General features: G+C 39.1%; 1 protein-coding gene across 1 annotated transcript in view; it reads right to left on the bottom strand.

The window, feature by feature from the left end:
* Nucleotides 1-181: 181 nt before the first annotated feature.
* clasp1a (cytoplasmic linker associated protein 1a) overlaps nt 182-13,175 on the bottom strand; it is a 92,575-nt gene continuing 79,581 nt past the window's right edge. The window contains exons 31-40 of the mRNA XM_055230449.1: nt 10,837-10,986; nt 10,225-10,331; nt 8,118-8,265; nt 7,476-7,722; nt 5,792-5,848; nt 4,280-4,470; nt 3,334-3,462; nt 2,667-2,873; nt 1,159-1,275; nt 182-286 (exon numbers count right to left, since the gene is read on the bottom strand). Coding sequence (XP_055086424.1) covers nt 200-286; nt 1,159-1,275; nt 2,667-2,873; nt 3,334-3,462; nt 4,280-4,470; nt 5,792-5,848; nt 7,476-7,722; nt 8,118-8,265; nt 10,225-10,331; nt 10,837-10,986 — 1,440 coding nt within the window. The 3' untranslated portion in view covers nt 182-199. The remainder of the gene's footprint in view (nt 287-1,158; nt 1,276-2,666; nt 2,874-3,333; nt 3,463-4,279; nt 4,471-5,791; nt 5,849-7,475; nt 7,723-8,117; nt 8,266-10,224; nt 10,332-10,836; nt 10,987-13,175) is intronic.

Here is a 13,175-nt window from a genome sequence, read left to right as displayed (position 1 = left end):
ATTAATTATATGTGTCAAATCATCATAGACAGAGAATATGACATGTGACAGTAGATGTTGATGAGTGTAAATGGACTGTCTGAGATGAAACATTATGGAGTGATTGGAGAAAATGTAGAATAGACAAAAAGTCACAGGAAACTGAGTTTCAGAGGCCATGTTGGGAGATAAATACCAGCACAGACTCTCCTCCGGTTCATTAGCTGTGCGAGGAGACGTCCGAGGAGCTGCTGCTGTTGCTGTTGGTCGTTTGCGCTCGCTTGATGTACAGGTTGAGAAGCTTCATCTGAGGAGAACAAAAACAGGCATTTATTTTATTTTACTATATAGTTAGTTAGTTATATAGTTATCCAAGCATCATAATCTTGAGTTTTATGTCATTCTGTGGAATATTATAGAGAAAGGAAAACTATTCACATGGAAACAAGCAGGAAGAACTCCTCTGCTAGGCTAAATAAGAGTCATTTAAAAAAAAAAACGAACTGTAGTCAAGGGTTGGGTCGAGGCAAATGTGCTATGTGTGTTGTGAAATTGATTATTGTCTGCAAGAACTTTCTGAATGTCTCTCCCAACTCTGAACCCCTGTTCCATCAAAACTGGGCCCACAAAAAAACAAAAACAACAAAAAAAACCAACAAAAAAAAAAATGAAAAAAAATGAAAAAGCATTTAAACATTGTATCTTATAATAATGTATCTTATTAATTTAAATAGGAATAAGATAACAAAAATAAAATAAATCTGTCTTATTAATTTAAATAGGAATAATAACATGAATTTAAATAAACCATTGTATTATTTTAAAGTTAATTAATTGCATATTAGTTTAGTTTTTATTTGAAGAGAGCATGTACAAAGCATTAGCTAGTAATTCAATAATCAAAAGCATGTTGGAAATTTCTATTTACCTAACACTAAATAGACCCAATGTCCACTACAATGTCCCCTACAACAACTGGACAGCCCTATGCGCGGAGGTGAACCTGACCTGTACACTCCCGCCCTCCGACCCTTATGCAACCCAAGGACAAAAGTCACGCACTAAATTAGTCCAAACATAATTGACCAACCGGTTCGAACCAGTCGGGACACATGAGAAGTCGATAAGCGCTAACGCCTGCTTTTTTCACTAGTGGAAAGTCTTAAAATGTTGTGGTACCTTGCTTCCCGTTAGCTGTGCCAGGTGGGGTTTGAGGTCTTCACCAATCACAGAGTAGATGGCGACCAGGCAAAATACGCTGGCCTTTCGGACGCTGCTCTCGGTGTTGTCGTAGCCCTGTGAGGAGAGGAGCAGAGTGGTGAGGGAGGGGGGAGGAGTTGGAACGGTGCAGAGTGCGCGCAAACATTTCCAGGGACAAATAAGGCTAATAATTCCCACTGTCCAAATAAGCACATTGTCCAAATAAGCCCTTTTGGAGTTGCAGATAAAACTGCCGCGGGAAATGTACTCAAAGACCTGTTTTATTTTTACATTTTTAATGTAATTTTTGAACTACAGTAAACTACAAATAAGTACTAAATAAATACTACCATAATTCCATAGCATTTTGTTAATAATTTACCTTCTCTGTGTAATCCCTGATAGGTTTCATGACAATTTTAGCTTGATGTATGATTATGTAGAGTGCAAGCAGAATTCACAAAAAACTAATCTTTTTGTGTGTGTGCCTGTGTGTTCACACGCACACACACCCACACACACACAAGACACTAATCACGTCATATCTTTGCAATTCAGAAAAAAGTGAAAAAATGTGTCCGGAAATGTCCCGGCTGATGTTCTAACACGACAAAAAGTTAAAATTTAACACTTAAGTACAAACATATATTTCTCCTTATGTAATAGTATTTTTGTGTTTTTTATGTAATACATTTTTTGTTTGCAATTCTTTGACTATATTTTATAATTTTACGTGGATCGAGGTATGTAACGTTTACAAGTTACAAATAAGGCAAAGGTTTCAAGGAACCAAATAAGCACATTGTCCAAATAAGCCCTTTTGGATCCGGCGATAGTGTGTCCCGTGCTTTCAAGGAAAACAAGCAGAAGATTAAACAGTGCTGCGTAAACACTTTGTATAACGCTATAATGATAAAAAATATCAATTTTTTCCATGTAAATTTTCAGCAAAAAGTTAAGACTTGATTTGAAATAGTCTTTGGACCATCTGATTCATTGTATAACAAAAATTTTAAAGAATAGAAAAATAAAATTGCTTCCAGGTCTCAAATGTATTTTGCACTATGATTAATTAATAGATTTCAATTATTATGGGGATGGTAAATGTAAGACGTCAAGTAATACCTTACATTTACCCAATAATAAGCCTAAAGGGGTTAATAAAACCTTTAGCCTTTTTAACCTTTAACCTTTGGTTTTATTAATCTGGCCCGCTGAACGTGACCATATAATATTAAAATAGGTAAACCTTGTTCAGTTTACCTTTTCAACAAGTTGTTGATCTTTTGGCATTTGATAAAACTGAATGTGAGTTTTTCTGCTGTGTTTATTTCACTGAAATGTAATAAATGAATTATTAATTTAATTAATGCATTTGGAAAACAATTTGTAGAATGCATTGTGGCCCGTGTGTCAAAAAGTTTTCCCATCCCTTTTCTAAAGTCTGAAAACCCCGCATTTGACTCTTGATTGATCACCATGGTTACCTGTAGGAGCCCTGGGATGATATCAGGTAGCAGCTGTATTAGAGACTCTTTGCCGATGCGCTCGATGACTTTGGTCTGCATCTTGATGGCGGCCAGGTTGATGGGGTAGTCTGCAGTCTGTACGATGGGACACAGCACCTTTATGCACTGCTCCGGGTGGATGGAGCCCGCCAGGGTGGCTGCTGCCTCCTCCGCCGCACGCACCACCTACAACACGTATGGGAATAGTAATGAGAAAATGAAATGTGTTGGTTTAATAGGCAATGGTAAAATTGGAGCATTAAGATCTATCACAAGCTTTTCTCCTGCAAATATTATTGCTTTGCCTGGAATGTTTCACAGTATGGCATTATACTTCTCTTTCCATGGAGACGAGTAGTTGACACCCCCCGGCCAAGTTACACTCCAGATTTGTGGAGAGGAAACACCACTCACAGTAGGCATCCATGTTTTTTCAAGAAATAAGTTAGTCTGTTAAATACTTGTTGGTAATAAAAAAAAATCTGTAATTTAATGTTTAGGATTGATATGTTTAATGCCAAACAGTGGACCATTCCTGGCAAACTAATATTACCATGGACACAAGCAGGTGGGAGACCCTGCACCAGAAGTTGTATAGTGCACCTTAAAAATAAGGATTAATAAGGAAAGGGCATTTGCACTTTACCTCTTTGTGTGAGTCTTTGTGGGCCTCCAGTGTCTTCATGATGGTCAGCTCAGCGTAGTTCTTGAAGCGAGCCGGCTGGTTTCTCAAAATCTCTTTCAGCACGCGCAGAGCCATCGCCCTGATGGTGTGCTGTACAAAACATATGCAATTTATGTAAAAGTTGTCTATGTGCATAAACAACAATTATGATCATTCATCATATCATTTTCATGCACAAACTGCATTAGCTGTAAAACCTGCACATACTATGTAATCAGAATTATCTTGAGAACTGACTAAAGTCATTTGTGCCACTGCTCAAGAAGATCAAAATATCAGATGGACAGCCATTAGACACTGTTTCCCATTAATACAGCAGACAATGGTGGCCCCCCATAGTCTAAAATAAACTGGACTATAAACTGGCATAACACAATTAGAGTTTGTTGCTCATTGTTTTATCATAAACATAAATTAAAGAGACACTGGTCAAAAATGAATAATTATTTTAAAATTAAATACAGGCAGCAAGTGACATTTATACTCCACAAAGATGAAATTATTCAAATAAAAATATTTTTTGCCATCATAGTCATAACAAAATGTATGGGAAACATTGCTTTAGTTAAGCATTTTCCAAGTTTACAGAAACAAGTTAAGCAGGAGTTAAGCAGGATTGACAGGCAGGTTAACCAATCACAGAACTGCTCAGTCGGCCACGTGTCAAAACAAACACAGTGGTGTTCGAACACATGGAGTTTGAAACTGAACAAAAAATTTCAGTATTGACAATTTTTTTCCTGTTTAAATATTAAACTTTTTGCTTAAGGCTACAAGCAAGTTGTTGCTGTCTTATGAACAACCATTCATCTCTTATTTAATGATCTCGTTCCCTCTTTCATTAATATAAATACTACACAATACAACAGACCATTACCAACACATAATTTAAAGCCTATAGTCTTACGTCTTTGTCCCCCAGAGTCTCCAGCAGCAGCAGGAGGATGGTCTTAAAGTGCTCGTCCCACACAGCGACACTGTCCTCTCGGGTGATCTTTAACAGCTCCACCAGGGCCCCTTTCCTCTCCTCTGAGCGCTCGTTGTGATTGGACAGCTCCTTCAGAAGATCGGCCACCATGTCCGAGTGGTCCTGGCCAACTGGAGAGGAGACAGCGCTGTTAGACTATTTGTGTTAAAATCTAAATAAATAGTGACATATTTTAAGGCTGTGCTGTTAAAATGTGTGCAACAATACAGTGGGAGCCACAGTTTGAAATGTTATTTAGTTGATGGTCCTATGCAGACTTTTTATTCTACTTTAGATGTTAGCCATGGTTATTCCAATTATGATTTAAAGTATGTAACTACCTTAAAGCTGCAGTAGGCATGAACTTTGTCGATACAACTGGCAATTTGAAAAGAAAGTATATGGACTTTACAATCACTGAATAGCATTTTCAATTACAACTTGCAGACCAGAGGCTGCAATGGTGATAGACAGGAAACCACACTAAATACGCAGGGCTGCAGAAGTGTGGGAAAATGAAACAAAGCACAACTCTAGATTTGTTTTTAGTTACCTTGGAAGTTCCAAAGGTACATTTACAGTTGTGCTTGTTCGATCTTGTCATGTTTTTAGATCTGGTCTCCACTGTATGGTAACTTTTAGTCAGTGTCAACAGGTGAAAACACACAACCCCTATGTGCAGCAGGAAGCCCTCAGAACAGATGAGGGCGACGTCACAGGAGCACCAAAACACTGCCTTTTCCCCTACAGTGCAAATAGCGTCATGCATAAAAATATTTGGAAACGTTTTGTGCCATGTCTGGACTACACCTTTTGCTATGTTACATACAGAAGCATTTAAGTTTAAGTTAATTATGCTACCAAAAAAATCTTCAATCGAATGCAATAAAGAACACTACCGTAGCCTTGAGAGGTCAAAATTATAACTGCACAATCATAATTTGAGTGCATTTACTGGCTGACTGTTTAAGTAGACAATTCTGATTATAAATTGAAATAATATAAAGTATAATTAAAGCCATTTTCACACATACAATGCCTTCTCCAGACTTTATCCTGAACTGCTGTGTGAATGCTGCTATAATTCTCTGCCCCTTGCCCGTTGTTGGTGTGTGAAAATGTCTAAAATACCCCTAAGACTTGAACCAGTGGCATTAATGCTGTGCGGTGAGAGTGCTGCAAGCCAAAAAGCTCTATGTCACAAGACTGCAAATACACACATGTACACACATTAGTAAAAAACAAAGGTTCACAAATATTGAGTGTTTCTAAATTAAGATGGTGGTAGTGGTGGTAGTAGTAACACACAGTTTTTGGATAAATATTTTGAAGGAGGAAGTGGGATGTTAATAAGTGGTCAGTAATGTCAACACAGGAATGCGGGTGGAGGAAGAAAGTGAAATATGGGTGGGTGAGTGAGTGAGTGAATGGGGGCTGGAGGGGGCACTTTACCGGGAGCATACGACTTGGGCAGGGTCATCTTGTTCTCCGCACTTTCCTGACGCCGGGCTGGAGAGGAGAGAAGGAGGAAGGGGTGAAAGAGAGGAGGGAGGAAGGGAGAGACAGAGAGAAAGAGAGAGTATGGAAGGATGCAGGGACAGAGGAGGAGAATGCAGAATGTGATGACAACACTACACAAGGAGGTCGCTGTTTATGGTAAATGGCGCGACCTGCAGCTCCAAATAATGTTTAGACAATAGACATGAGCTAAAAACAAAACAGTATTTGCCCCCTTTGCGATTTCAGACTTTTTCTGCACCTTTGTCACTCTTGACCCTTTCAGATCAAGTAAACTTAAATATTAGACCAAGATAACTCACAAGTAAACAAAAAATGCAGTTTTAAGAGCTGATTTTATTTATTAAGGGAAAAAAGCCATCTGAACCTGTGAAAAAGTAACTGCCCCCTAAACCTAATAACTGGTTGAACCACCCTTAGCAGCAACAACTGCAGTCAAGTGTTTGCGATAAGTCAATGAGCCATTCGCTGTGTAGTTTTTTGGCCCACTCTTCTTTGCAGAATAGTTTTAAATCAGCCACATTAGGCGGTTTCTGAGCACGAACCTCCTTTTTAGGTCATGCTACAGCATTTCTATTGGGTTCAGGTCGGGACTTGGACTAGGTCACTCCAAAACCCTCATTTAGTTTTTTTTTTAAACCATTCAGAAGTGGACTTGCTGGTGTGCTTTGGATCATTGTCCTGCTGCAGAACCTAAGCCTTTCTATTCTTTTTTGTCAGCAGTGGCTTTTGCCTTGAAACTCTGCCATGCATGACATTTTTGCCTTGTCTTTTCCTTAAACCTTTACTGAGGCAAGCTGGATCAGTCGTCACTATGCTCTTAGGGTTAATTTTTGTAGGCTGTCTACTCCTGGGAAGGTTCTCATCGTACTTCACTGGAGTCCCAAAGTTTTAGAAATGGGTTTGTAAGCTTTTCCAGACTGAGACATGTCAATTACTTTTCATCTTATCTGCTTCAGGATCATGGCATGATGTCTTGGGTTCAGTATGGCCTACTTCACCTTGTCAGACTGGTTCTATTAAAGTGACCTCTTGATTTAAAAAGTCTGGCAGCATCAGGCCTGGCCATAGTTGCCTCATCATTTAACAAGGGGGACAATTGCTTTTTCACACAGGATTATGTAGGTTTGGATAGTATTTTTCTCTTAACAAATAAAAAAATCACAGAAAAATTGCATTTTATGTTTACTTGGGTTATCTTTGTTTAATATTTAAATTTGTTTGATGATCAGAAACAGTTAAGTGTGACACAGGCAAAAAAGTAAGAAATCAGGAAGGGGGCAAATACTTTTTCACAACACTGTAGGTACTTTAAACTTGGTGTAGTAATTCACTTTTGGTCCAGATATTGAGAATTTTGTGATTTATTGTGCAGCCCTACATACAATGAATCGCACATCAATAGAAATAAATAACAAGTAAACTCAGACTGTTTTGCTATATACTTGAATTAAACCTTATTCTAACCGTTATTCTAACCCTTCAGGCAATTTACTTGTCCTGTTTTAGCCAATATATTTTTCACCATTCAAATTATGGGATATTTTGATTTAAATAGCTAACTGTTAACGGTTCAAATGTTTCCATATTTTGGGTCTGATTCTTATGGGACACTCACAGTCTCTGAACTGCTCCACATCATCATCAAACACCGCCTCTTTCAGGGCGCTCTTGTCGTAGGTGCAGATGGTCTCTCCGTATCCGTAAGGGGAGAACTCACGAGTGCGTGGCCCAGCAAAGGAGCGTGGGGACGGAGTGTTGAGCAGAGAGGTTTTATTGTCCAGAGCCGTACGACCACCTTCCACCATGTCCAACCCGAGCCGGGCATCAGAGCCTGGGGAGGAGGCCAGTCCTTCTCGCCCCGCCTAAGAGGACAGGTAGAAAACCTTAGCTTTGGAAAATACATGGAGAGATATCATGTTTTTTATTGAAATTGAGAGTTATGTATGTAACTACAGTTCTATGAGCCAGGGATGATGCCTCAAGCACTGCCTCTGAGAGTCAGGAGGGGTGACATAAAAACTTTTAACATTAGCATAACTTCTTCAGTTCAGAAATGAAGGATGGATGCGCAGCAAAACGTATTTACTCTCAAATATTTTTGTTGACAGAATAAAATTCTTCAGCAATGGACTCTACTTGGATGACAGAGGGATTACACAAACACTGTGTAAAAATCATCCTTAATGAACATGATGTTCTTTGTACTGTAACATGCCCTGTCCCTTTCATAATCATACACATATGTAGAAACACTCACGCCGTCGTCCTTCTTGCTGTCACGTCTGATTGGCTCATTGAGGTCCTCCTGGCTCCTGTAGCTGAAGCTCTGGATGGCCTCGGTGACCCCGCGCAGGGAGCTGTAGATCTCCTCTGAGTTCATGTTTTCTGTGTCGTACTCCATCATGCTAACACAAGTGCAGACATGAACACGACACGTTTTAGCACAGAGCCTGGGTATAGTGAGGTATTTGTGCTACATGCTGTAATTATGCAGTAAAATGAGCTAGTCAGTGGATGTAGTAGTGTTAGTATTTATTTAGTTTTGTAATAGCATGCAAGACAGCAGCTACAGTGTTGAAAAAGTGGTTATTTATAGTAGATAATAAAGACAAAATAGTATAATGGAATTTGAGATTATGGTAATTGCGTAGAAAATGAAACAAAAAAATTCAAAATCATCCTCACTTTTCAAATTCACAAATTCCTTTTAAAACCACCTGAATTATGTGTTTAGAAGAAATGAGAAATTTTCCACTACTTCCTGGTTCGCGGACAATGAAAATGCTTAATTCTATAATCGGCTGCAGACAGCTCTAGAAATCAGATACAAAACCTAATACTTGTGGCATGTACATATTGAAGACACACTGGTTTATGTGAATCTGTGTCCGCCCTGTTTGGAGTGTCCGACCCCCCTGGTGGTTACCTGGGAGAGTACGCTCTGCGCAGGACCCTGAGGGAGGGGGCGGCAGGGTGGGACTGAGGCGGAGGAAGAGGAGGAGGAGGGGGGGCAGGGGGGTGCTTTAGTCCGTCCACACCCCAACCCCATAACCGACTGTGGGTTTGGTGAGGTGCGGATGGATGAAACAGGGAAAAGAATGGAGGTGAAGAGGATGAGAACGAGACAAGAGAGCGAGACAGCGGACACGGACGAGAGACAGAGTGAACAACAGTATGCAGGAAGGAGAGAGAGAAGACAAAAGAGCACTCTGAGCTTGGAGGAAAAAGAAAAGGAAGCACAGGTCCCACAACAGTACACTCAAGCAGCACTAGCAGGTTTTAGTATTTGCTTGATGTTGCTACTCGGACTATAATGGAACATCTGCGTTAGCTGATGGTCTTCTACGTATGAATGAGCTGCTCTGGCCGAGAAGATTATCAGAACTTGTATCCATGGAGCTTAATAAAGTAATTCTGACAAATAAGATGTCACAAATGATGGGGATTGCGCTGCTGTACAAAGGATGAAATCTGCTTGGTCCTTGTTACCTGTCATCACATAGGGTATAATACTCCCTACATTGAAAGAATAAGTAGACTTGAATGGACAATACTACCATAGTGGGTTCAGTGTTCATGTATCAAGAGTCCCATACTGATGAGAAGTGCATTTTTTCTGTGTTAGAGATCCCTAGTACTCTCTTCTCAACTCCCGGGCTGCTTGAATTATTTGCCCTACAAAAAAATGAGTCTTTTTGTATGACTAATCATCAATGAGGGGAAAACTGTACTAAATCCTACTCCGTACATGTTCAGTATTGCCACTTTTCCTTAGGCCCAGACCTTCTAAGCTTGGTACAATGTTTTAACCTCAGTGAAGAAGTGTGATCAGTGTTACTTTGCCCAGGATGCAACAGGCTATGTCAACACATCTCAAAAGCAAATAGTATAATATAAATTATACAAGTTAATGATCCTTAGCAACAGCAAACAGGAAAGTGTGCATTCATTCATGTTCGGTAAGATGTAACCATAAGATTACCCATTACCCATTTACTTCCAGGTGGTATTGTTTTGGCAAGGCATTATATTAAATTTAATTGCTTGACTTGACAATTTGTGTTCAAGGTTCATGGGTAATAATACTATTAAATAAATGATATGGTCTAATCAGATACAGACAATATCAAATTGCAACCATCAAAGAACAACTAATCTATATTTTTTATTGTTCCACATGTGCCTACTCTACATAACTGTGGTTTCCTATAGATTAAATGTAAGTAAAATGCGTGTTCTCTGTCAGAGCAACTCATTCAGTGCCATCCTCACGTTAGCTTGTTAGTTATGAGTACTTCAATGGCAGTAGCAGAAGTTGAATATCTGCGCATGCTTTAGATTATAGTGATTTTATCGACTGTTACCTTGGAGACAGGCCTCCGTGTGAGCAGTTGGTGGGAGAGGTGAGAGGGCTGGTTCTGCTTGGAGTGTGGCGCGGCTGTGTTCGGCCAATTGTGTTACTCGGTGAGCCCTGGAAGGAAAGATACAAGTCAAATCCAGGAAACATCGAGCTTCTTATATAAACTAATGTATAGCGTAGACCTAAATAAAACTGTAACTCTCTTAGCTCCTCCACACTTAATTTTAATCCATAAACTCACAGAGGAGTGCATCACAGTAGGATGTATATCTACCTGACTATTTAAGAGATATTTAATGCAGCTGGTCTTATTTTCTCCGCTAAAGCAATAGGACTGTTGCGTGACGTAAACAAACAGTGCTGTGGCAACTGAACCATGTCATGGTTCAAATCATGGATAACCCCTTTAATGTAAAAAAGTTATAGGAATTACATAGACCATAATCATTTGCTCTGAACAAATATCAGAAATTGATAATGTTCCTTTGAAATGAAACTGAACAAAAGGATTGCTTGTATATTTTTGTAAAGCCCTCACAGCATAATATAAAGATTGTACCACTTTGCATCTTACAAGTGTGACCCTAAAAGGTTGAGTGTAGTTGTAGTATTATACCACCGTGCTGCTGGTGTTGCTGGAGTTCTTGAGATGGTTGTGAAGTAGTTTGGTGGCTCCGTCCTGGAAGGTCTTGGGCAGAGCTCCCAGAAGCATGGTGAACTCTGGAGTGTTGAGCTCAAACAGGGAGATCAGCACCACCTGGGCCGCCTGGACAGGACACGGCAAAAGAGAGAAGAGTGAAAAACAACACAGAGCATTTACCTGACAAAAATCTAAACAAAATTCATTAAATGTATAAAATATGAACATTACATTTTTTTCCAGGAGTCAACATCTTTTACCAACCTAAAGCGTTCTTTTATCAAGTTAAATTGCTGTTATATAAAAATATATATAATTTAAATACAAGTAAAATGTAGGATGTGTGAAAACTCTCAAAACCTACAATTTTTTCAAACCGTTACTAAAGTAAAACCACCACCACTGATCTAAATTTTTTCGAACAAAGAATGGTTTCAGTAAGGGTTTTTTCATAGATGTTTTAGGTTAAATCGTGTGTTGAATGTCTTTGTAAAACTATTTAATTTGTTCATGTGCTAGGTGATGGTAACTGATTTAAAACACTGAACAATGTCAAACCCACCCATCAGGCCAAGTAGAGTTTGCGCTAACAGTAGCATGATAGTACTGCCACAGCCAAGATGACTCATCAATCACCATCAAATCAAATTAATTCACTAAGCTTAAATAGTTTATTTTAATTTCAACGATAATCACTTAACTACATTGCTTTTGAGGCTGAACTTTCTAAAGTTCAAACCAAAATGTTTGGTGTGAAACCAAAACAGACGTTCAAACTCAACCAAAGAATAGCTTTAGCCTTTGAACCTTGTCTTTATGTAGTTTCACTGTTTGACTTCACAAAAATACAATAACCTGTAAGAAAGAATCCATTAGGGTGACAAGGGTGAGTTTTCAAAGTGCAATTACATTTTTCAAATGTGTTGTTTTGTGTATATGCATGCAAGTGAGTATTTACTGGTAAAAAGTCATTCCTTTAGGATATTCTTTTTTTTATTACTACCACTAGTTTCTCAGATCAACAATAGCCACTTTGCAATTGGCCAGAAACGGATAGCCATATTTTCTGTATAATTTTGTACTAAATTAGAATAAGAACAACCTCATGCATTGTTTAAGTTAATAAAAAGTTGTTAGAGTGAGAAAAACACACAGTAGCATCAATTCAAAAGTAAATTCACACAAGCCTTTCTTAGCTTAAAAATAAGGTTAAAAATCTCATTGCAAAGCTAGCATCTATAGTTAGCTATAGCATCATTAGCAGGGTGAGTCAGAGAGATGTCACTCTTCGTCGCCGCGATTACGGCAGTAGGTTAGAGACCGGAGCAGGCGGGGTTTAAACGTGCTTCTTGCTCTGTGATCGGTTGTTCGGCTCTACCTGCTTACACCTCTCCTCCAGGTTGCACTCTGCGGACAATAAGGCTGCAGCGCTGGACCTGCCAGCGAGCTCCTCGCACACCCAGCTTTGGAGGGTCTGCGGTAAGGTAAGGCAAGAGTGGGAGATTTGAGCAAAATTATACAGTATATTTTTGGTGTAACTAGGTTAAATAGCATTGCCTGTTGAGATTTTTGTATTTAAATCCATTTGTGCACATGCTTGAATAGGCCTGTACTGAATATTTAGGCTTTCTATCTAGTGCTCAAAACCTTTGCCCCCAACTGCTTGATGTCATCCAAAGGTCATCTAGAAGAGCTCCTCCATGTTTTTAAATAGCTTACACCTTCAGCTCACAACTGAATCGCTCGTTTGTTGAAACTATGGTGATTCTAGTTCCGATACCATCTGAAACTGCATTTTTAGTAAAGGAGGACGCCCACAGAAACTTAAATACTCACTTAAGAGACACTAAAAACAAAAACAAACTCTTGGATGCCTTTGTCAGTTGAACTTTGGCTTCAACTGAACTTTGGAACTTTTGAACTTTGAAATTTGACTGCAGTATGCTGCCTTGAGACAGTACTAGCATAGACTTTTTTATTCAGAAAAATGAACCAAGTACTGATGAGCGTCTTTTACAGGCCTGTTGCTTATATGGGGCTGGTACATTAAATCAAATGTTAACTTTGTCTTATATGATGCACAAGTGACAAATTGTGTTTTTAATCACAGAATCACATTTACATGGGCGAGGTGGGAGAAGTGTCTTGCACCAGAAAACGACAACTACCCAAAAAACATTTACTTCACGACTACAGTATCACCACAACGTGCACTGTACTTCAACTACTACAATCCAAACCTGAGATACAGCTGAAAGCAGCACCTCTGGACTTGCAGAGTTTGAAATCGAGCATGAATCATTGCTCACCATCAT

Source organism: Periophthalmus magnuspinnatus, chromosome 21, assembly GCF_009829125.3.
Source record: "Periophthalmus magnuspinnatus isolate fPerMag1 chromosome 21, fPerMag1.2.pri, whole genome shotgun sequence".
NCBI lineage: Eukaryota > Metazoa > Chordata > Actinopteri > Gobiiformes > Gobiidae > Periophthalmus > Periophthalmus magnuspinnatus.
This window is presented reverse-complemented; position numbering and strand designations above follow the sequence as displayed.